The following is a 24,272-nucleotide window of genomic DNA, read 5'->3' on the forward strand; positions in this document are numbered from 1 at the left end:
ATTGAGGAGTCTAAAGTTAGGAAAAGTCATGGCTAAGTCCTTCCATCAGTAGTTTGCCACTGGTTTAGTAGTGTAAGTTTTATCTGTGTGCATTTGTATCTTACCTACTTTATCATGTTTAGTTTGCTATTCACTATTAACCTTACTCAAATTTGAATGAGAGGTCCTTAAAAATATTTTTTCTTGTCTGATGCTGCTATTGGAATAGTGAACCTTAGTTCTTAAAATTCAGTCTCTTGGTATCTTTGCTGGATTTTAGTCCTAACTGGATGGAGAACTTAATGAACTCAGCGAAACACCTCCTACAGTTGCTTTGTGGTGGTCAGCGATCAAATAGTCCCTTTAGTCTACCAGATCTGTGATGTTCTGCAAGCGCATGCATCCTAGAAGATTAAAATTACACTCATCAGTTACTGTCTACAGAGCCAGCCGTGTTTTATTACTAATCCATTATGCTGGAATGAGAATGTCTGTTTTAGCTGCCACTGCCCCACTATCATCAGTCTGCTTCTTCCCTTCTGGGTCATCACATTTCTTACTCGGTTGGCTGTGCAAGACTTAGGTTTTATAAGTACTTGTGGGCCGCCTTGTAACATTTTCTGTTATCGTTGGCCTCCATCTGAATGGCTTGAGACTCGTGATTTGCTTCTCTTCCTCAACACAGCAACCACTGTTCTACCTACCTTTTTCCATTTGCTCTTGACTGCATTTGTCATAGCTTTATCATACTGTGGCTGGCTCATGTTCAGCCACCTGTCAGCCAGCACCCCCAGGTCCTTCTCCGCTGGGGAGCTTCCCAGCCGCTCTTCCCCAAGCCTGTAGCATTGCATGGGGTTGTTGTGACCCAAGCGCAAGACCCAGCACTGAGCCTTGTTGAAACCCATACAACTGGCCTTGGCCCATCAATCCAGCCTGTCCAGGTCCCTCTGCAGAGCCTTCCTGCCCTCAAGCAGATCGACACTCCTGCCCAACGTGGTGTCATCTGCAGACTTACTGAGGGTGTGCTCGATCCCCTCGTCCAGATCATTGATAAAGATATTAAACAAGACTGGCCCTGAAACTGAGCTCTGGGGAACACCGCTTTGTGACCAGCTGCCAACTGGATTTAGCTCTGTTCACCACAACTCTCTGAGCTCAACCATCCAGCCAGATTTTTACCCAATGGTAAAGAGTACACCTGTCTAATCCATGAAATGAGTGAATTTATTCTGGTTTGGTTTGTGCATTATGAAGCTGCAGTTATTTCTCAAACCACTTCTGGTGTTTAACAAAGTATTGGTTCAAAACAACTATGAAAGACAGTTTTTCAAATAAAACCCCTCTTATTCTGTAACAGCAGTAGTTTCCTATGGCATGAAGACAATTGGACTGATTTTCAATGTGATAAGTGAGGTTTCAGCCGCTGGTAATGTATGGTTGATTTTCAGTGCACCATTTTACTTGGTTACATGCTTTATATCCTGACCCACATGGGCAGTAAGTAGGAGCTCCCATGTTTAGATGAAGACCTTCTTTTCATAAAATATTTTCAATACTGAAATTTTCTCGTTCTACTTGTGAGTGCCCTTAACTGTCATTGTAGGACCATCCAGTTAGTGACCTGACTGAGTAATGTGGCAGCTTTTCTAACTCAGTTGTTTTCACCTCTTACAGGAAGCAGCAAACATGCTGCGTCTTATGCAGAACAGGTTGAAGGAAGAGGAGCAGCATCTGCTTAAGAGTGGAAGTAAGTGGGATTTCTGCACCGTTTCTGTAGCAGAAAAATTGTTAAGTGCTGGCTACTTGATTTATAAGTATCCACTTACAAGCAGAGGGTACATGGGATAGATGACATAGTCAACAGGCTATGTTAGAAAAAGTGGAATTATAACAACTTTAAAAGTACAATGGTGAAATAGGGAACTTAACCTCTGTGAAATGCTCCTCTGCCTTGTAAATTTTACCTGCAGTGCTGAGGGATGAAAAAAGTAATCCACTAAACATGCTGTGCAATTACAATGAGCAGCTTTTAGGCTTCATTTTACTATTATCCAAGCCCGTACAGCCTGGCTGTGGACACAGTGCTTGCCCCAGCACGATGGGATTGCTGATGAAAGGTTGGTTTGCGAACAGACTTGGTTAGGTGATTCTACTCAGCAAAATGCTTGTGGGCAGGTGAGCAGTACCATTGGTTTGTGGGAGGCTTGGCTGCCTCATATTACACATGTGCTTGTGTGCCTTGCAGAACTGGAGTATAATTTCTGTCCTCAGCAGTGAGCCTGCCACATTGCATGGCACAGAGTTTGATTATGTTTGGACAAATTCTTTATGATGTGTCTATCAGATCATAACTTTAATAGATTAAAACTCTGAGTTTGAAATCCTCTTTAATGTCGCTAATCTTCAAAGTGGGGTCCATGTTTGCCTCCTTGAATTTGCTTTATTTTAGTGTACCTGCAAAATGTGAATGCAATTAAAATTTGGGGGTTTTCTTCTTTTCTAAACTTACTTTTAATTAATTAGAATTCTAGCTGAGGATCAGAAGGGAATAATAACCTCCTGAGATTTTGTAGAAGGCTAACAAACCAGATTTTGTTCCATTTGAGCCAAGCATCAGCAAGAAATTCCTCATTAATTACCCCTGTGAATTTAATATTGCAATATGTGCATTTTTATACGGTAGTGGGAGAAAATAGAAGAGAAGTCAGTTCTCAGGATCAGAGGGAGAGTTTATGAAAGCTGAAATTGAGAAAGGACATAAACGTTGTGCTTCACTGTTTGTTTGCTGGAAGAGATTTTCAGAGCAAGGTCAAGAAAAAGGAAATTCACTCATTTCTGCCCATCTTTGATCTACTCTTCTTATGTCAATGCAGTAAAAAGAGAAGAAGTTTTAGTTGAAGCATAGGATTTGTGATACAAATTACAAGAATGTGGAATTGTTGCAGGTATTTATACCAGTGAAAAAGTCCAGGTCCTGTTATCTGGCAGTTTACAGGGGAAATAAGTTCAAGAGGAGAACATCTATCATCAGTAATTAGTATATTATTAATTGATATGATTTTGAGTTATGAAGTATAATGTGAAAATTTGCTGAGCTGCTTTCTCCTCATCTGTGGATTTTTCACTTGGAAAACTATTAGTCATTTTGCATCTCTGAAATAATGTGAACCTTGCCTTTTAGTGAGTGATTTAACTGCCATCTAACAACATATGAATATGACTCTTAATGACCTAAAAATATAACCATAATACATCTTTATTCGAGTACTTAATTGTCATAATTAGTAATTATTCTAGTGATAAGAGCACCAGGATCCTGTTTTTTAAGTGCTGGCTCATTTATTGTCTGTCCCATAACGTTGGAAAATCAAGTAATCTTTGTCAGCTCTAGTCTACCTTTATCTGCACACAGTGTGGAAGTCTGCAGAGTTGCAGAGGTATAACTGGGGCAACCAATTTGGCTCTCAGAAGCTGTTTCCCCAGTCACAAGCATGGAGCGCAGCTTTGTTACTGGGTGCTGTAAGGTTAATTTATTGAATGTTGCAGAGCTCTCTGAGACCACAGCTTGTTAACATAAAATGATCAGGTATCCTTAGAAGAGACCCCACTCTCCTCCTCTCACTATTAGTTAATTTAAGCCCTTTATACAATTCACAATCAAGAGATCTTGCTTTGATAAGAGAATGCAGAGGTTGGTCTCTTAAATGGCATAGTGCCCTATTAAGAATATGGTTACAGACAAGTTAGGTTAATCCCAGGATCCTAGCCGCAAGAAAAATCGGTGCAGCATCGCTGAGCAGCTTTGCCTGCCCAAACCTCCCCTGCAAAGGTTAATAGTGAAATTCACGCTAGAAATTGGAAGCACGATAAGGGATGCAGTTTCTACTGTAGAAGATTCCCGAGAGCCCAACAACCTTGGTCTGGCAGTTAGTGATTTTATCAGCTAAGTACAGTGAGCATTGTGTGTCCTGTGGGGAAATGGTGTAAAGTGCTACAGGCATGAGCACTGAAACCTTTTTTCACCTGTGTTTGGAGATTCTGCATGCTACATCCCTCCTTCTAAGATAGGATGTGCCCTGTTAATGAGACAGACACAATGAAGATTAAAGGAAGGCTTTTCTTCACTATCAGAAATGTTTTTCTAAAGTAGATTTTGGGAGGAAAAAATACTTCCTTATTCCACTTGCATTTTGAGTAATGCATCCCACACAAAGCAATGTGTTTTTATCCTAAGTTTTCTTCCATCTTCAGTTTGTCAAAAAATTTAGGACTTTGTTGTCTAGGCCTTCAACCCAACAAATACATTGTGCCTGCTCGCAGGACTGTTAAAGCTCTGACTGGCAGACTCTGCTCTGACTTGGCCTTGCTCATGCAACAGGTTCTAGAGACAAAGGGATTAGCTTCTTCCTCTTGTGGGTCTGCTCAGTGGAAGATGGACAGGCTGGCCTGATGTCTCCTAGTATTCTAAGGCTCTCTGGCTGAATCTGAGCAACCTGATCCAACTGAAGATGTCCCTGCTCACTGCAGGGGGTTTGGACTAGATGACCTCTAAAGGTCTCTTCCAACCCAAAGCATTCTTTGATTCTATGATTCTATGAATCTCGAAGGTCTGGGGTGGTGGGGTGAGCTTCATTTGAACAAATTCATTGCTTTCCTACACAGAGGGGTAGCACCGGGCCAGTGCCTTCTGCAAGGAAAAGGGAAGGTTCTCTAACTCTCATTACACTTTGCCCCTGAGAGCTGCAAAACACTTAATGAGGTTCTTCTAACAGCATAGGCTGGAATCTGGTGATGAATTTGTTACCATTAAGTGATAAAAGGCTGCATTCATTCTGCCCCTCTAGGTACTCTTACTTTTTCCTACCTTTGTAATTGATGCAGTTCTCTTATTGTCTGAATCCTTTGACTTTATCTCCTGCTAATTTGGTAAGAAGTATGCAAATTAACAGTTCATTTCTCTGCAGCAGAAGTTGCAGGAGTTCTGGACAGCTCTCAGTTGTGTTTCAGGCTGAACTAACACCAGAAAAACCTAAATAATATTTCTTGTAAAGAGCTGTGGAATGTAGTTTGAATTGTGCCTGTCTGTGTTAAGAATAGAGAAACCCAATGGATATGTATTGGTACTTGCACAAAATTTTCAGAAATGTTTAGTATAATTCAGGAACAGCCTGGTTCTTCTTTTGCTAGCATACATTGCAAATCATCTTTTATTTCTGACAGAGCATCTCCCATAAAACCACTGCACTAAGAAAAAAAGGAAAGCTAACTCTAAGTTATATGAAAAACCATTCTTAAATTACGTAAAGATGTTGAACCCCAGATACAGATCAGGCTTTGAGTATTATTTGGATGATGAAAACATACGCAATTAAGTATTTTCAGCAGTACAGAAATGTTTTTTGTGATGAGCGGTAAGTAAATTCCTTTTATTTTTGTAGTATGTATTTCACACAAGATGCTCTTAGGGAAACCAATACATAAGGTGGTGTTTTCACACAGCATCCTGCCCTTGTGGCACATCCAAGGTTGGTGCAAAGTGACAAACGCCAATTCACTGAAACTCGGGGCTTGGGTGCCTTGTGGTTAATGGCACAGTGACTCTTAAAACATTACAATAGATGCTGCTCGGATGAAAACCACAAGGGCTGTTGATAGAACTGTTGCCAGGTGTAGGTACATGAAGAGTTGCTCTGATACTGGTTTGGTGTGAGAGGAGAGGGCTAGGAAGGTCACTGACCACTGCAGAAATTCAGGATGTTTTTTCAGGTTCATCCAAGGTTGAAAAACTATGTTTGCTGAGCAAAGAGTAACACATGGAAATGTCTCTAGATTGAAATACATTTTTTCAGGCTAATCAGCTTATTACATTTACAGATCTATCTTTCTCACTTTTTTATACACTTCTTCATGTGCGTTTTCTCACATTCTTTCTTTTTAAGATTTTTTAGTCAATTTAAAAGCAGATTATAGAAACTATAGTTTAAAAAATTAAATATTTTGTTTTGAAAATATAAAAATAAACCCTTTGGGTTTTTACAAATATTTCCTGTATTTCTTTTAGGTAACACTATGCCCAGGATTTTATTTCAGTTTGCAAAAAATATTTGCTGTAAAACTGCATTTTTGCATTGACTGTACCACTTCCTGGCGTGACGCTCCAGTCAGTCCTCCCTGCATACTCTTGCTTGGTCTGTAGAATGAATAAACATCCATGTTACACAGCATTTTGAAATTTGCACTGCTTTGATATTGTTCAGCAATAGCAACAGGATTAACCAATGCTCCTGGGGAGCTTTAATTCTGCTCAATACACAAGCAAAGTGTTTCCTTGGCCGGTTCTACTTGCTGAGCTAACTCTTCTTTTCTGACAGCCAAGTAAAATCTGCTTAGCTCTATCGTCTTGCTCAGTTAAACAGATGTGCTTTGGATAGCAAATCGAATGACGCTGTTGCAGTTTGGCGCTGCACTGAATCTCTTCTACTCTTTCTACTCCAGAATTGATGCTTTAAAATCTGACAGCAGATAAACAAAAATCCCCATTGCAACAATTGCGGCATGTGAAGTGTAGCAGTGAGTTGCTGGGTAATTCCCGTAAGGGCAAGATGCCTGGATGATATTGCTAATGCTCATTACTGTTACCAGCAGGATGCTCAGACCATTCATCTTCTTGTAACAGACAGTTGGAACTTGTCCACAATAGTCATGTGTTTTGCTTGTTAAATAATTGCAAATTCATGTTCTCATTTAATAGTACTTTGATGGATTCTTGGCTTTTAAGATCATTAAAAATAGTTATGGTCACCGAACATGACCTCTCTATAAAATGGGCCAAAAAATAACTTAGTTGCTTGTTCCTATGCCAAGGCTACAAATCCCAGTATAAATGGAGCTTGTCATTGAGAGTTATTTTTAGTTATTCCAAGAGGCAGAGATCTATTGCTTCCCTGGGCAATGCTTAATCATCCTTACTGATAAAAATGGGAGTTCAGGTACTGTATCAATAGACCGTTTTAAAATGACCAAGCAAGGTAAGAAATTGAAATTAGACCTACCTCTGCAAACTGCTGGTTGGTGTTTGTTGGTATGTTATTGCCCAGTTTTAGTATACACAAGTCGGAACAGCCAAGCTTTCTGCTGAAGTTAGTAGGAGCCATGAGTGTCTGGACATTGCTCAGTAGGTCTCAGTACCAGGATGAATTTTTCTTAGAGATCAGACGAAGGATCTGTTTTGTGCCAAGGACAAAGGATGTTCTTAGCTGAAATTCATATATCAAAGCATTTCTTTCTGTTCAAATTGCAGAGCTGCAAATCTTAAAGTGTTCAGGCTGAGGTACACAACTAGTGTTTCTGAGTTTGATGAGACACCAGTATCACCTTGGTAGAACCAAGGTTTTCAAGTGCTAGCTGAACTTCACTTCTGCTTGGTCACATTAGAATCCCAATCCACCCCCTTTTTTTTTTCCTGCTCTAAAATTTCATGCTATTTATTAAATGGATTTTATTTTGGATCAAGTGGCTGTCAGTTGCCCACTTGATTTTCTCATGATGTTTTTTCACCAAAATCAACATCCTGCTGCACCCAGTAATTTCTGTGTGGAGCCAATGCCTGTGTTTTCAAAGCAGAGATTTTTAGTATGAAATTGAACATGCTAAACAACAATTGCATCTAATTCTAAAGCGTATCAATAAATTATGTCCTTTGTGCTCACTGTCTTCACCACAGTACCTTTTTATTTTACAGTTGGATACATATACTTGAATATTTATGCAGACTAACAAATCTGTAATGAAATCACTGGTAAGTTATTAAATCATGCTGGTTTTCCTTCAAGCGTTGCAAATTATCAGAAATTAAATCATTTGAATGTAGTATGATAGGTCCAGATATCTGCTCTGGCTTTTTCTGGAAACAGGAAGTGTACTTCGAAACAAATAACGCATCTTCTGAGAGCAGTGTTTCTCAGTTGTAACCAGGATGTACTTTTTGTGGCTGGACTGCTTTAAATGAAACTAATTCAGTTGACTGAAACTCACCTTTATGAAGTGAAAATGTTGAAATGTAAGGCAACCGGAGTTTACAATCTCCATATATTCTCTCTCACGTGGTCTGATGTTTTGCCAGTATTCTCGGTGCATAGAGTAAATCACAGCAGTGGGGAAATGGGCCAAACGCAGTTTATAGAGTTGTTCTGTTGATTACCTTTTCATAGTAAAAATACAGGAGCTTGTTAAAATACCAGCCTCAAGCTCCAGTAAGCTGCCAGCGTTAGCCTAAATTTGGGCATGTGGATTGCTGAATAGCAGTTTATTGTGAAAAGTCAAATAATCATGTAAACCCATGCAACTCTCATAAGCCAGCTCCATTAGAATGTGTTCTGTACTCTATGTACTAGTACGTGGGAATCTGTAGTGGTATGCTTTATTATCTTTGTTGCTTTATGCTGATACTAATAAAAATCTACATTTCCTACGTAAAGAAAGCTCCTTGTCTCCCCAGAATTGCTGCACTGTAATTTCTGTTATGCAGTGTTACACAGATGTGGTTGTGGCTTCTCCTACGGCAACAAGTAGTATCTTTCTATATATTGTTAAATGAAGCTTTCCAAATTGCCACCTTTTTATGAATACCAAGAATATTTTGTTGAAAACTGGACACACTGAGTGTACAATGAGGGATGTAGGATGGTGGAACTCTGTAGTGCTTTAGCTGGGACGGGTCAAACGCAGCATTAGGGTAGTCTGCCATTTAATCCTGCTATGAAGCCGGTACTCAGCTTGTCTTTATCTTGTGTATTTAAATAAATTTTCAGCAATATACCTCTGTGTCCTTGGGATTTTGGCCCTGCACAATTCTGCTCAGCTGACGATAACTCAGATTTTATACTGGACAGAGCTGGGCTTGGTGATAGCAGCCATTGAGCTGGGTTAGAGCAATAAATTTAGTTTTTTGTAAATGAAAAAGGTGCTCGATGTCTTTCCAAGTGGGGAGCAGGAGGCTTGGACACACAGATTTTACTGTTGCTGAATATGCATTTGCAGCTGCCACTTGCCTGATCCTCCAGCATGCATTCACTGTAGCAGCACAGTGACGCTTCATGTTGGGGTATGTGCATCAGAATTCCAGCTACGCTATTCAAAGAAAATGCAAACTCTTGCCACAGATCTGTAACAAGATGTGCTTAAGTCACAACTTGGTAGGAAAAATTATGCTCTGTGCTTATATGCTAACAATTCACCTCATTAATCTTCCCGTCATTTGTATTTAAAAGTAATCCAGGATTTTTAAAAGTGTAAATGAAAGCTAGGTATTTATTGCTACTGGCCTGGCTTGTCGAGTACACTGTGAAGGATGAGGTAGAGCTGGGGCACAAGGCATGCTTTTCTGGGGCTTGCCATAGGTATTCTGTGGCATCCACGCATGGGCTGAAAAGCAGGAAACTGCGACTTCCATCACTGACAGGCGAGAGTTATAACATCTGAGTTAGTGGGAGAGAAGGATAAAAGAAGTACTGTGTGTGAGAAAGAGAGGACTGAGAATAGCAGAGAACCTGAGGGAAAGAAAACTATTGGATGAGGGGGGAAAAAAAGCTGTTTAAACCATTTCCTTCCATAAAGCAGCAACTTGGGACCCTCCAGCCACTGATGCTCTCTCCACAGTAGCTATCACTTCTATTGCAAGGCACTTATTCACTGTGGGATCTTCCTGCAAGTCCCACTTTTCAACAGAGATATACTGTGGGGAATTATATGATGAAATGAGCTTCCTTTTTTGCAAGTTGAAATGGGTCAGAAATGGCTGGAGTGCTGCAGGGAGCTGGAAGGGTTCACGTGGTTCAGGAGAGCATTAAGCCATCAGAAATGGGTAGTTAGGAAGGGGCACGTCTATGTACAGCAGAAGGAAGATGGCAGATTAATTCCTGTTTATTCTTGTCTTCTTACTGCTGCTTTGTCCCAAGGGAAATATATTTTATATATCTGAAGTCTGTTACCACAGAAGGTTTAAAAAACAGGTTTCCAGAAAAGTGGAATGTAAAATCAAAGCCCTGTGTTGTTACAGCTGTGCCCCCAACCAGAGCAAAATCGCATTGCTGTGCCTCTCTGTAGTAAGTCGTGTCCCCGAAGTGGTGTTAGCTGGGTTTGCCGCTTTGGGTTGTCAGCAGAGAGCACTGGCTCCATTAGTCCCCATCTCAGATGGGAGCTCATGCTCAGGAGATGCCAGGGAGAAGCAGAAAGTGCTAATGGGGATGAAATTGAAATGGTTTGGCAAAGTAATCATGAGAGCTGTCTGCGGCATCCTCTGCTTTGGCCAGTGATGCTGCGTAACAGGGGGAGCACAAATGACAAAACCTGAAAGGAAGGAATTGCTGCTTAAAAAAAAAAGGAGGAAGAAAAAAATAATAAAAAAACCACAAAATAAGAATAAGGGCGTTTTAGTAGTAGCAGTGAGAGCCATTGCAGAAGAGATAGTCTCGCTCTTTAAAAAACAGAGCACGAACATGAGTCCTTTATTTGGTTCCACATGGCCCTTCCCAAGGAGTTTGCCTGGGCAAGGGCTGAAAAAACCTGGCTTCCCTGAACACCAGGTAAACAGAAATAGTGTTCAAATCACACTGCAGCAAGTGATTCCTTCACTTGCCAAAGAAGAAAGTGCAACACAAATAGAAATTGTAGCTAACATTGCTGGGGCCTTGTAATCTTACCAGGGTATCAAATACATCCCTTGCCATTTTATTTTGTTGTTAACTTAATATTGCAGTGAAAAAGGTTATGGAAAAATGTCTAATATTTGTATACTGTCCAATAATTAAATACAGCAAAGGTGTATCAGCTTATTGCTAGTCATAATTAAAGTAGTTTATTTCCATTTTCAGCTCAGACGTGTGTAGTTAAATGTACCTGGGAAAGAATTGCCTGTTTTCTCAAAATAATTAACAGCTATTATTGCTGCACTGACTTCACATGGGGTCCTGTTGGGTTTGTCATAGCACTGCTAATTCCATAACCTTCTGCAGGCAGGCCACCGCACAGCATCGGCTCTGAGCTATAGGATCAGCTGGTGTAGAGGGGCTTACCTCTACACAAGCAAGAATAGTTCATAAGATGATAGGAGCTGCAGATCTGGCTCATTGATTGAAGGTTTGAAGAGGGAAATAAATAATCACAAGTGAGCAGTAGCTGAAAAACAGAGCTTGGTCTTAGTGAGCCAAGGAACTTGCACAAGCAGGCTGGCATGAACAAGGAGAAAGGGAAAAAGCTCACGGATAGGAGGAGACATAAATGGAGTAGAGCCTGCTCCAGACTTCCCAGACATTCTGCGCCAACTTTCCACCCACTGTTTTGCTTCAGAATAGGCTCAGAGGGGAATCAGTTTGGTTGACCGTGCATGTGAACCTCGAGGTGGGACTTGTACAGTTGACACGGAGAACAGTCTGCCCTTTCCTTTGCAGGCACTTTTAAGTATCTGAAGACTTCTGTCATCTTTTCAAACATCTGAAGGACAATTAAATCTAAGTCCTTTAGGTTTGTTCCAGTTTGGTGACTGGGCGATCAGCAGTGAGGGAGTAAGCAGGCTTTAGTTTGGATAGAAAGAAGAAAACAAAGGCAGATAATGAAAATATTGGAATAAGTTCCTGCATCTTGGAAAGCTTTCCTGCCTCTCCAGCCATCCTGGGTTTGGCTGTAACTGCTTCCATTTATGTGGGTATGTCTCACTGTGCTTTTCTAACTGATGATTAAATGGACAGCAGAGAGTCTAAGGGGATGGGGTTTGGTATTGCTTATGTCAGGGTAAAAGACTAGGAGATGTATTAATAAGCCCACACTTTCCAAATGCTTTAAAAAGATTTTTATCTTTGAATCAGTTGCTGAAATAGCACCTTCTGACTATATGTACCCAGAGAGTGTATTTATTCGTGTCTATGGTCAATTCCTCATGGATATAAAGCCTTTCTGGTACAATCTGGGGATTGTCCCAAGACAATTGTTTATATTTTATGCTTCTTTGGCACTTACATGTAGAAGGACGCTTCTTTAGGATGTGGACGCTAGCTATATCCCTGTGCTTGTCAGTAGAGCCAATGCTCTGTCTGTGACCCTATTTTTAATTAATCTTGGACTTGAACAAGGGTAGAAGCTGCTAACATGTCTTGCGTCCAACTGCAATTCTGAGTTGTGGGTTGGATTGAGTGATATTTATCAACTGCTTTTGGTTTAACCAGATAATGATGATTCCGACATAGAGATTCAAGAGGATGAAGGATCTGACAGTGAAGTGGAAGACAGGCAGATCATGAAGCAGCACACCGCCACAGAAACACTACTGCAAGGTATCTTAACCTTTCCTTAGTTGCTTTTATTCAGAAGGATATGCTGGAATTATCTGAATAACCTTAAATGTAAGAAGACACTGTTATCATTCAAGGACATTGGCACTGCTCAGTTCTTGTGAGCTGTAAGAGGATGGTGTCTTGTGGAGAAAACAGTGCTTCAGGGGAGCAAATTAAAGAGTATTTACTGAAATAAAGTACCATGTAAGGAAAATCCTTCCTTGCTATTGTCTTGCAGATTCTGAAGTAGTTTTATTATACAAAACCTTAGAAAAGTAATACTATTTCTCACTGCAAAGCATTTATTTCCCTTCAGCTGTTGACACTTGTTCTAGTAGAGTCATCTTCAAAAGGAGACCTTTAGCAAGTCCATAAAGCCACCTGCACTGACAGAGTCACTGGTGCAATACACCTGAGCTATTTCTTTCAGGGAAGGACATCTGGCTTCTGCCACTGTTTATGTGGAGTGGAACTGCAGCCTCTGGCTGCTGATTCTACTACAGCCCTGGTCAGAAGCAACTCTGAGAAATAATTGTCTGAGGGTCTGTGTTTCACTAGGTGGAATAAGAAATGTTCTTCTTAGTCTACAGTCAAACAAAAAGAAACCAGAAAATCAGGTTAGTTCTCCTTGTCATTCTTGTTAGCAGTGAATGATTCTGACCATCAGCAAAAGCCTCCCTGGGATATGGTTGAAGTGCCTGTGTGGGTAATTTTATGTGCCACTACTTCTGCTGGAACCTGTTACTTAGATAAACAGCAAATACATGTGTTTTCTGAGTTGAATTCTGCTCTCTCTTCTCTGACTGAGACCGGAGCAAGAAGGTGAAGTTCTTAAGTCAATATAATACAAGCATTTTTAACGTCAGTTCTGTTTTTTCATCAAACTTTAAAATTCTTGAAAAGTACTAGAATCACTAATATTTACTAAGGATTTTTACATTGCAGTTTCTCAAGGAAAGGTTTTAATGCAGTTTTTAGAGCTTTGGGGGTGAATATGTCTCATCTCAGAGGGCATCATAACATACTGATATGGGTACAGGCTGCAGCCAGAGTCAGCTTGTAACATCAGTTTTAGGAGCAAAACACTTTGTTATAAAATTTGTAGATTTTGTTGCAAGTGGAATTTTTCTTAGGAAGAGCTTTTTTTTCATGAAATACACTTACTGGAGAACTCAGCATTAGCTTGTCAGACTTAAAGCGAGCAGTTCAAATCCCTGAGATGTTTTCTCTGCCATGCTGTTCAGATTGCTTTCTCTGCTTTTGTCGGTCTCTTCCTAGTGTTTAGTAAACTACTTCTGGTGGATAATTATCCTCAGACTTCTCTATACTCTGAGCACACTGTTTGCTGACTACATGGTCGCCATCCCAATCTTTGCTCTCCTTATCTCTGTGTAAGTTGGAAGCCTCCCTTGGCTCTCTGTCCTCTTTTTGCCTCTCACCTGCTGTGAACTACTGAAGCAGCTCCAGGTATGTTACACGGCTCCTGAGGTGCTTTTCCTACAGGTCCTCCAGAAGGAGTAAGGTTGTCTTCCCCCATCCTAACTCACAACACTTTGGTCCTAGAGTGCTCCAGTGCAATCTCTGCTGGCAGAGATGGATACAAACATTGTTAGACTCTTAAGGGAAGGATCATTGGCTCACTTTTCTGCTTTGCTGAGGTTACTCATCATCATCTTGGGCAAGTTGCCCAGTTGCTCTAGCTGTAGCTACACTGAGATTAAGGTCAAGCACACTGTCCATACTGCTGGCTTTGGTTCAAAATGCCTATGCTTTTTGTTTAGGAAAACTCAACCATGGGATGTCTCTGCTTCCGGTGTTAAGAGTGAGTTTGCTCAGTCCTGCCCATTCTTATCTGTCCAGAATATATGAACAAAAGCTTGGACTGTGTCAAGACGCCAGTCAGGCCAAAGCTTTCCTTCAGGAGCTCCAGCCGGATCCAGAGTGCACACTTTGGTGACAAGCAGTTCTAGCCTTGAGAACAGGCTCAGATCTGCACCTCTCTATCTGTGTAAATGGGCCTCTACTCCAGGACCTTCATCGATAGTGAGGGTGTGTGTTTGACTGCTTGACCCTCACCAACTCAAGTGCTGGAGACTTGTGAAGACTTGAGATTAATGTCAGGTGCTTCAGCTTCTTTAGAAAATCAGGCCTGAACATTCACTGGCTATTTGTCATTAATCACGCTAAGAATCTATATGTGTACTTCAGCACAGATAATTCGCTTCTAAAATGTACTTAATTGTTAAGGCAGCATGACAAGAACATTATTTCTATTAATTACTGCTTTTTTTCCTTGTCTCAATTCAAGAGATTTCAATCACTTTCTTTTGAAGTGTGTGTCTCCTTACATGGTGGTGCTTCTGAGCCAAATTTGCTCTCAAACCAAAGAGAAATGGTCCACTGTGGTCAGTTCCTGAGGATGCTGTGATTCAGTTTTACATCCTTAATTTCCAGGTTATTAGTATTGAGAGAGAAGACTTCCTCCCTCTGTCTGTAATAGGCGGGGAGGTATTCCAGTGTGTTTTGCCATTATAGAGGCAAGAATCTCAGGGGGAGATTAATCTCTCTTATTAGGCTACTTGGCATAATTGAGAAAAATAAACACACTTTCACCCTCAAGAGTCCTTTCAACATGTTTGTCTAGATGCAGCAAAACTCAAACTAAATGCAGCTTTGACAATATTGCTCCTGGTTTTATTTTAGCCAATTAAAAGACCTGAAGCTATAGGATTTAGTCTCCCTTGGAGCAGAAAAGACTATTAGCCGGGGGAGATGTGATAGGCTGCTAGCTCCTGTCATACAAAGAAAAAATTGACCCCTTATTCCCCATGTACAAAGAGGAATAGGCAGTAACAGGTTAAGAAGGAAGTTGTAATGCGCTCTGGAGCTTCTGTCTCCATTGAGGTCAGTGGTTCTGATTCAACAGAAACACAGCTTTAAGAAGCTGGGAAGGCTTCTGGACAAGGAGGGAGCAGGCATGGGGTTCAAAATAAATGGCTAGGAAGATAGTCACCAGACTGACAGATGCTGCCTTACTGGGTTTGTGAAACTACAACCTGTCTTGTTATCATAATATCACAATTATAGGCAAGTCTTCTCTTTGACAGGGCTTAAAATAAATCCACGTATCACTAATAATTTTCTTTTGTAAATAAGAGAATACATTAATTTATTTTATGTAACTTTTAATTTGAACACTGTCAATGTGAATAAAAACTCACATTCACTTTTATTCTGTCTGGCAATAGAAGAGTGAGGCTGTTACACAAATAAAATAGATAATGGGCTTCTCTGAGGTCAAACTGTGAGTTAGTGATGGCGTTTGGACTAAGACTCTTGCTTTGTCAGAGAACCAAAAAAAAAGAAAACCTTGTAATGTTGAAAGTCTTAACCAGCTGCAGTGTAGAGAAGACTCTTGCCTGAAACAGGCCATAAACCAGTAGTTTGTAGCAGGATGGTTGTTCATGTGCAGATGGGGTGAACATCAGGGTGAAGAATGCAAAGCCTTGTCCTAGGAATACAGAAGCTGCCATGCCAGGTCAGGCATAAGGTCCACCTTCTGTCTCCAGCACCGGCTGAAAAAAAGGCCTGGGGAAGAGTGTAGGAACTTCCCTCAGATTCCCTCCTGCTCTCAAACTGTTTTAATCCCCCTCAGGATTTCCTGAGCTGGATGTGGTTTCCATAGATTTAGCATAACCCCTCAGGAGATGTTTTTTTCCTAGGAAACTGGAAAGTGTCCCCTTGAACTAAAGTGGATTTTTTTCACCCGCACTATCAGAAGTGGTGGATTTTGAAGCGATGTTGTGATTACATGTGCAGATCCATCTTTCCAGTCTCATTCGTACCAGAGTTCTGAAATGCATTTTGGAATCATGAGCAAATTCAGGATCTCTCCTCTTCTCAGCTGTAGCACTGGCTAGCTGGGTAGGCCATGGCAGACTGGCACACACTGTGCTTGCAACAAGGTAGGCTGTGGAAATGCTGCTGAATGAAGCAGAAATGATCTGCGCTTGCAGAACTGTGGGACTGTGCCTCTCTGCAGCAAATCACCCTCAATTCCACACTGCCAGAATCTTTCTGCTCCTGTAAACCAACTATCCGAATGCTTTAGCTCTTATATTTCCTTCTGTAATGTTGGTTTTATCCTGTTTGGACCACAGAGGCCATTTCACTGCAGATACAGTAACAACTTCAGCCCCCTTTGGTCTTCATTGTAAGAAGAAAGCTTTATAAAACTCTGAATGTTTTTCAGTAAACAATCAGTCCAAAGTCAAACAGTGAGTGAGCAGCTCTCTTGGAGCCTCTTACCCTTGCAGAACTGACTCAGAGGATCAATGGTAATCATGTGCTGGCTGTCATGTTAGCGAGTGTACTTGCTATTGAATGGATAAAATCTTTGCCTGTGAAAACCTGCACTGTTTAACATAGCAAGAACGAGTCTCTGAATGCAGCAGGTGAGAATAAAGGGTTTTTATTAAGAAAACAAAGTGTACCCCATTGGAGGAAGTGGAACCAAGTATGCAACAATCAAACTGGAGGTGAGTTTGGGGGCAGACAGAGAGCGTGGTCCTGTGTCTCAGTGTACACGGGCTGGCTTGGCAGCGCCAGCAGTTCCCGTGCTGTAGCCAGGCCTGTGGGGATCCCCAGTCCTGTACAGATGCATCTCATAGAGGCAGCGCTGATGATGCTGTTGTGGCAGACACTGTGTTTTGAGATGATGGTGTTTAGCTTCCCTGTCTTGGTTTTCTTAAACTCGAGCTTGTGATTATTAAGTAGGAGCTGGCTAGCAGACATTGGGAAAGGGCCAAAGGTACCCTGCATGCTGGGGGAAGGCTGCGGAGGCTGAATTAGCCCTTGTTTTTTGAGTCCTGCAGGGAGAATGGGAGCTTTGACACAGTAGCAAGAAATCTTCTCAGGTGAGTCTACACAGTCCTGTTTCCAAATCCCTCCATACAGCATGCGAACTGAAAAGTAGGAAAGTCCTGTTCTCAGTGGAAATGGTCAGACTCTGCTTGTGGAAATTCTCTCTCCAGCTTGTGGCCATGTTCAGATTTCTGCTACTGATTTTCTAGAATGTTTTCCTTCCCTCTAACCTCCCCAGGTGTGTTGAAACCACCGGTGTGCCATCAATATGTAGGGAAGTGGAGGGATTCAGTTAGGAATGTGCAACAGCTGCCGGCTCCATGTTGGATGTCTTGTTCACATTGAGTTCCTGTGGCTGTCACCTGCCTGATTTTAAAAAACGCATGTTAAATAACTAGTCTGTTTCTTCCCTTCTCTCTGGTTCCTAAAGGAAATTACACCTCTGAGTCCTAGACCAAGAAACATATGTGAGTGCATTTATCTTTACAAATACAAGATGATAAGAAATCTGCAGGTTTTCTCAAAATGTTACATTCTTCTCTGATGTGGAAATGAGTCTGGATAAAAAAAAACATGCTGAAGCCCACTGCAGTTGTCTAGGCATCAAACTCTTGAATTTACGGCTTCATCTGTAGAGACAGCTGCCTCTTACTGGTAGCTTACTCCAGCTTAGTGCAGGATGTGGTCTCCCTCTTCACTGCTCCCAAGTCATTCCCCTAGTCAGTCTGTTCAGAAACCCTTAAGAAACAGTGATCAGGGTCTCCTCCCTGCTGCAGTCAGAGTACCTGGAGTTTGTGTTTTTGAAAACAAACAATGAAACAGAAGAAAACTTCTTGTTAAGAGTCATGCCACACTTGATAACTAAAATGCCGCTAGGGAGAATTTGCCAAGGGTGTTGCACATGCAAACTTCAGCCGCAGGCTCAAGAAACAGTGTCTTCCTGATGTTGCAGCAGTTCCATCATGACAAGGCCTGAATCTCAAAAATACCATGAAACTGCAGTTCGGATACTCCATGGGGCTTGCAGGTACTCCACATCTCATGCTTTCAGAGGCCAAAATAGATTCTGATGTCTGCATAGAAGGGAGAGCTGTACACCTGATGTGGCATCAAGTGGGCAGAGGTGAGTCAGATATGAACAGCAGCCTTGACACAGGCTCTGCTGGGCACTGAGCTCTTACCTTTTCTTTCCATGTGGGATTTGTGATTCTTGTTTGTAACCCCAGAGCTCCTTTGAAAATCCCTGCCTGATTTCTTGGCAGTTAACAAGAAGTTTAGATCAACAGAAACAAAAATATCCGCTAACCTGGCCAGGCTGCTCTCTTCCTGATGGTTCTTCTTGAGCCCTGGCATTTGCAGGCATCTTGTTGCATGTGTTTGCCTTGATTCAAAGTCTGAAAGCGAGGGGATGTGTGGGTCTGGATTTTGCACGTACCGTGGTGGTGGCAGAGGGAGAAGGCTGAGGCATAAAGAACGGGGCTGGCCAGAAGGTATTCGGCTGTGCATTAACAGTATTCAAGTTCTTCAGCTGGTTGGTAATGTGTGAAGTCAAGGGGAAAAATTTTCACAAATGCACCTGCTCCCAGAGTGCCTCAGAGGACTCTACCAAGCCAGTATTGCTCTCCATGAACTTTTAAAAATAAATTCCTTTCTTGTGACCTTCACAAAGTGCAATTTTATCCTGACTGTGGCTTTGTATGCACAACATACAGTGGGTCCTTGTGGCTGTGCTCCTGGAGTGAATATACTTTTCTAGTAAAGCAAATAGAGTTCTAATTGTAAACCTTATAAAAGAATGTTGGAGTGTCAGATTAGTCTCTTCCTTGCCTCTTCAGGTCAAGTGAGGTGGAAAAACCAGTCAACTCGAAGTGTTTGAGCCACTGGGTCTGACTGCCAGTGCTTGGACGAAACTAATCCAGGGAGGAGAAAGCTGATACAACTGCTCTTCTCATTTTTTGTGTGAATCTCTGCAGATTCCTGTCCCTCAGATAAAAGTCTGCTACATGTTTAGTTTCCTGATATAGCAGCTGCTGGACAGTATTACCAGGCTCATGTAGCTGCAGAAGTGGGGCAATCAAGTGTGTTTGGAAACACTGAAAAGGGGCTGCAGTTCAGAATTCTTAACTTGAATTTGTCTTAACTTGAAATAGAGCTTCCTCCCACCATCTCGGCACCTGCTCCCAACAGAGCTGTCTTTGGCTGTATGTTTTGTGTCAGCAAAGTTACATACTCCCTGGGAGGGAGGAGGTGTTTCTGCATGCCTTTGGCCTGTGTTATGGCCATTGTAACACTGGACCGAGTGGAGAAGGAGAGGTTGTATGTCTGAAACGGCAGGCTTGAGGCAGGTGATCCACGTCTGAGAAAATTTCCTTTTCATGGAGGGTGTAAGAAATAAATAGAAGTATGCTCATCCAGGGCAGCAGCTGTAGCGTGCTTAATTAATCATTGTACTTTGGCAATGCCTAGAAATGCCACTGAGATCAGGGCCTTGTGCTAAGGGCTACACTTACACTTAAGAATGCAGTGCCCAAAGGGCATGCAGATCAGAAAGATCAGGCAAAAGATTTATCCCAATTTTCTTTGTGCGGAGGTGATGCAGAGGAAGGGAGGTGTCTTATCTGAGGTCATGCTGTGAATTTGCATTGAGCTGGAGACAGAACGCAGATCTCCAAACTGAGAGCAAAATGTTTCAGCTGCAAATCTGCCTTCCCCTCATTGTAGGTTGTCCTAACCTCTCAGATTAAGTGTTGCTTTTTGCTGTCACACACAGAGTTAAAGTATAGCCACTGTTGGGTAAGAAGTAAATCATTCTAGTCCCATGGATCCATTGTAGGCAGCTGCATGGGTTAGTACAATGGCAAGCATGAGACGCAGAGGAAAAATGGCAAATGCCCACAGGCTTAAAATTGTGGATGCACATTCACTTCTGATCTTTGATAGCTCAGTGGCTTTAAACCCTGGTGGTGCACAGAGATTAGATTTGGTTCCAAAGGTGCAGTGAATTACAGTCTGTTCATTACTAACATTTTACCTAATTATCACTTTGTCCTGGCTGAATTCACATTATCTGTAAGTAAACATAACAGGCTCTCACCTGCTTAAAAGCTGTGTAAGCTGTGGTCAGAGTGGTGCAGCACTAATCCTGCAGCAAGCTGAACCCAGCTAAACTGAACCCAGGAAATTTCAAGTGACAAACACCACTGTACCGGCCAGCTCTCCCTGTCCTGTGCAGATGACTCCTCTGTTTCCTGCCTCCCCCCAGCACACACGGAAATGCACCACAGCCATCGTGTTGCTCGTCTTGCTCCCACACATGGAAATTTTGGGGTTTACGATCTGAAAGCTAAAACAATGCTTCCACCTTTGTCACAGAAGCTCTTCTACCAATGTGGAAAATCTGCTTTCTCTCCTGTTTAGTCTAGAGCATAGCGTGCAACCTAGAGCTCCAGGGCCCCTGCATCCTGGGGTGTCTCTTGTGAGTGTCCCAGGGTTGTGCTGCAGGACCTAATCCTGCTGATCCCACAGTTGCTAGTTCAAAGAGGTGCTCCTGGCTTAGATGATGTAGGGATCACAGTCTGGGCAGTACCTGATTCTTGTCTTCCTCTAAGGACAGATGTCCTTGCTGTTTCCACTAGTGGAAGAGCAGCATGTTGCAGACCTTCTGTTAGCATTCTCTAAGCTCTTCCCTTGGCATTTTTGAACTGTCCTATTTCATCAGCTCTCCTTATGTGATATCTTGATTCTCCTTTATATTTAGGATCTCTCTCAGCTTTGTCTTACCAGTAGATTTTAGGAGCTCCCTGCTGCTTTCTCCTTTTGAGGTAATAATTCCCTACCTAACACTTCATGTTGAGCCTTCTACGTAGCAAAACTGCAGTTTAACTCTTATAGCCATCTGTAGGCTGAGGAAAAATGTGGTTCCATTGTCATCTAATGATGTCGGTTGTAATCATCTCCAAATTTACATAGTTTAATGTTAATTAGAGCAAAAGCCTCTAAAGCTTCAAAAGAGATCTTCTGTCCAGGAACCTTCTTATAATTTAATCTCCGCTGCCTGTGTTATCAGCAGCCCAATGGATAGAGGACACTGCTTTTTATTTAAAGACACAAAATCCTTTAAATTATCTGCCTTGATGCAAGAAGGGGTTTTTTTTGCTACAACTAACCCAAATCAATCTGCAGAGGGGACGAAAGGGACCTGTTGTCTTTTGTACTTTGGGAGGTACAAAGGAGGTTTGACAGGATATATTTTGAAGTTGCTTTGTTTTCATGCTAAAAAATATAAAATGGATTTTGTCTAAATTGGAAAAATCCATATTTGGCATAGAGAAAACAAGTGATGACAGGAGATAAACAGATGGTGAAATGCGATGGTCCCAGCAGGACTGTTTCATAGGCATCTGGTTAGTGCTGAGTGACTTCTGGTGGCTGCAGGAAGCAGGGCTGAGTCACCCAGTCAGCCCACATGCAGAATTTCCCATCACAACTCTGCTATACCCATTCCCAACACCTTCCAGGCTCCCTTCCTAGCAGAGGAGACCATGCTAGCATCTTCCACATTTCATATGGCCTCTACACAGCCAAAAATAACAAAGCAAGGCACAAGCGTTTTCCCCCTTTCCAGTGAACTCCCTACAACCCTGAGATCTCCACCTCCCTCTTCAGACTTATACATCCAACTCTCAACAAGAAATTCTTGAGGTTTGCCTTGGCACTGCCTAGGATTCCTGTGAGATGACAGTCCCTACTGGAATATCAGAAAGGATCTGAGTATAGTGAGCTCTCTAAAGGACAGAAGGCTTACCCCAAGGAAAAGATGGGCTATTGTTCTCTGTGTACCAAAGCAGAGGAAGGAATATGCCAATTCACAGAATTGTTTGGGTTGGAAGGGACCTCTCGAGATAATCTAGTCCAACCCCTCTGCTCAAACAGAAGGTTTGAGCAGGTTGTCCAGGACCACATGCAGTTGGGTTTTGAATATCTCCATGGATGGAGGCTCCATGACTTCTCTTGGCAACCTTATTCCAGTGTTTGACCACCCTCACAGTAAAAAAAAGTGGTTTCTTCTGTTCAGATAGAATTTCCTGTTTCTTAATGTGTCCGTTGCCTCTTGTCCTGCCAGAACTGTTAAACCAGCATAAGGTAGCTGTGGAAATACCATCCTGGCAGGAATTACTGTCAGCCCTACCCTCTTCTACCTTATCCTGAGCTCTGGGGCTTAACAAGGGGGTGATCTTACATGCACTGGGACCTCATCCTCTCAGTGCCATTTGACTAGTCCTCTAAAACGTGAACTCTGAACTTTCTCGTTCATTCTCCCTCAGTGTTAACCATGAACCAGGCTTTATGGTGATTCTCTTTGCTCTTGCAGGAAGAGCTGGTGCACGGATTGTGGGAACAATGCAAGGTGGAGACACGGAGGAAGATGTAAGTAACCATCCCACGTGCCTGCAGAGCTTCTCTGACAGTGCTTTAGAATGTCAGCACTCTCCTTAGCTAGAGAAACACTTTATTACCTGCTGAATCTTCATGCTTCAGGCCTGCTTTTCCCCTCCTTTGTTCCAGCTGACTGTTCTCTCATCTGCATAGACACATACTTTCCTATTTTTCTTTTGCACTTGGAGTCTGTGCACTGCCCTGTGCTTTAGCCTCAGCCTGCAGTGCATAACTAGTGGCACACAGGCTGCAGGAATGCTGTTTTGTTAAGCTGTTGAGGCAGATTGCTGGGAAGAGGGGATCGGTGCAGTGTAACAGGAGTTAGATGCGTGGATCTAAATCTCCTACATTGCCCTAAAATCACATTCCTTGGAGCCCTCTCAGTGGTCTGTACTAACAGCATCAGTCCTTCAGTCCTCCAGAAGATGGGACAGGGATAAGAGCAGAATTGTGAGCTGTGCCCCTTGGGATCCCTGCCTTGCAGATAAAGCTGTCCCATGGCTACGGGCTTTGCGTCTGATTACGGTTGACCCAGTGAGCGGACAGTGGCTAAACAGGTACACACAGGTTTGTACAGCAGTCACTTATTCTGTCTGCTGTGCTCAGCCTTTGGCATATGTGGGCAATCTTTCCATGCCTCTGGACCCTCTGAAGTGGTTCTAGTATCTGTTCTAGGAAGCTGAAGCCAGCTGCTGTGTTACGGTTTGCATCCATACATCAAGCTCTCCCCACATGCCCAAAAAGGTGCTGGCATCCAACCTGCCAGCAGCAGCAGTGAGGCCGTCCTGTTTCCCAGGTGATGCTGGAATATTGTTTTGGAGAGTGCTAGTTGGCAGAGGCCAAAACTGTCCTAGGAAACAGTACAAACACTTAAAAACTATGAAGACTGTGAATTTATGTTTGATTTCTTAGTGTAGATGGAGTCTTTCTGTCTCTCACTCCAGCAGACACCCCACCCGGTGCTGCCCCTCCAGATGAGAGGGCATGCTAGGAGTTCAGACATCATCTCTGCACTCAGCAAGAAGCCCTGTGCTGCTGGGGGATTATCCATCTCTCTCAGTACTGCCCTGTCTTTCACTGCCTTCCTGGCATAGAAATTAAGCCTCCCTGAAACAAAGCATTTGCTTTTCAGAAATGCCTTCACAAAAGCCCATTACAGACACCAGACGCTGGGGGAGCAGCAAATCTCTGGCTCGGATCAGGAAGCAAAGGTTCCTGGAGCTAGCATGACTGCAGGGTCCCCAGGAGAAGGTTTAAAATGAGAGGGGAGCAGATGGGGGAATCCTCCTCTAGAGGATATAAGAATAGTGGGAAGCTCCCCATGTTTGCCACCACATACAAAAGCCATTTGCCGGGGCTGCCCAGAAGATACCACTGCTATTAAGTGTTCATTGCAGAGACCTGGGGGCACTATATAGTGATAAGAGAGTTAAGTCTCTTGCTGGAAGGGATGAGCTGCCCTTCTTTCTGCCCATCCTTTTTCTCTAGAAAGAAACTTGCAGACCATGCTCTGCTGTTTGCTTCAGCCAGATTGGATGAGGTTAGGACTGTTTGTTGCCTCCTGGGGAATGATTTATGCCATTGGCATTTGGAAACACTTCTGGGTAGGGTCAGGAGTGCCAATGCTGTAGGTGAAGACATTGTGACCTTAGTCACAGTGCTGCCTGA

General features: G+C 42.5%; 1 protein-coding gene across 7 annotated transcripts in view; it reads left to right on the top strand.

Annotated features, from left to right (window-relative positions):
• The window catches only part of CLUAP1 (clusterin associated protein 1), a 73,770-nt gene that overhangs the window by 45,470 nt on the left and 4,028 nt on the right, over positions 1 to 24,272 (top strand). For 6 of the 7 annotated variants that reach the window (XM_075106011.1, XM_075106006.1, XM_075106010.1 and 3 more), the window contains 3 exons: positions 1,654 to 1,726; positions 12,198 to 12,305; positions 22,540 to 22,595. In XM_075106011.1, the coding sequence (XP_074962112.1) occupies positions 1,654 to 1,726; positions 12,198 to 12,305; positions 22,540 to 22,595 (237 nt within the window). The remainder of the gene's footprint in view (positions 1 to 1,653; positions 1,727 to 12,197; positions 12,306 to 22,539; positions 22,596 to 24,272) is intronic. The other variant, XM_075106008.1, reaches the window with a different exon arrangement.

The sequence above is a fragment of the Phalacrocorax aristotelis genome, chromosome 10, assembly GCF_949628215.1.
Source record: "Phalacrocorax aristotelis chromosome 10, bGulAri2.1, whole genome shotgun sequence".
Lineage (NCBI taxonomy): Eukaryota > Metazoa > Chordata > Aves > Suliformes > Phalacrocoracidae > Phalacrocorax > Phalacrocorax aristotelis.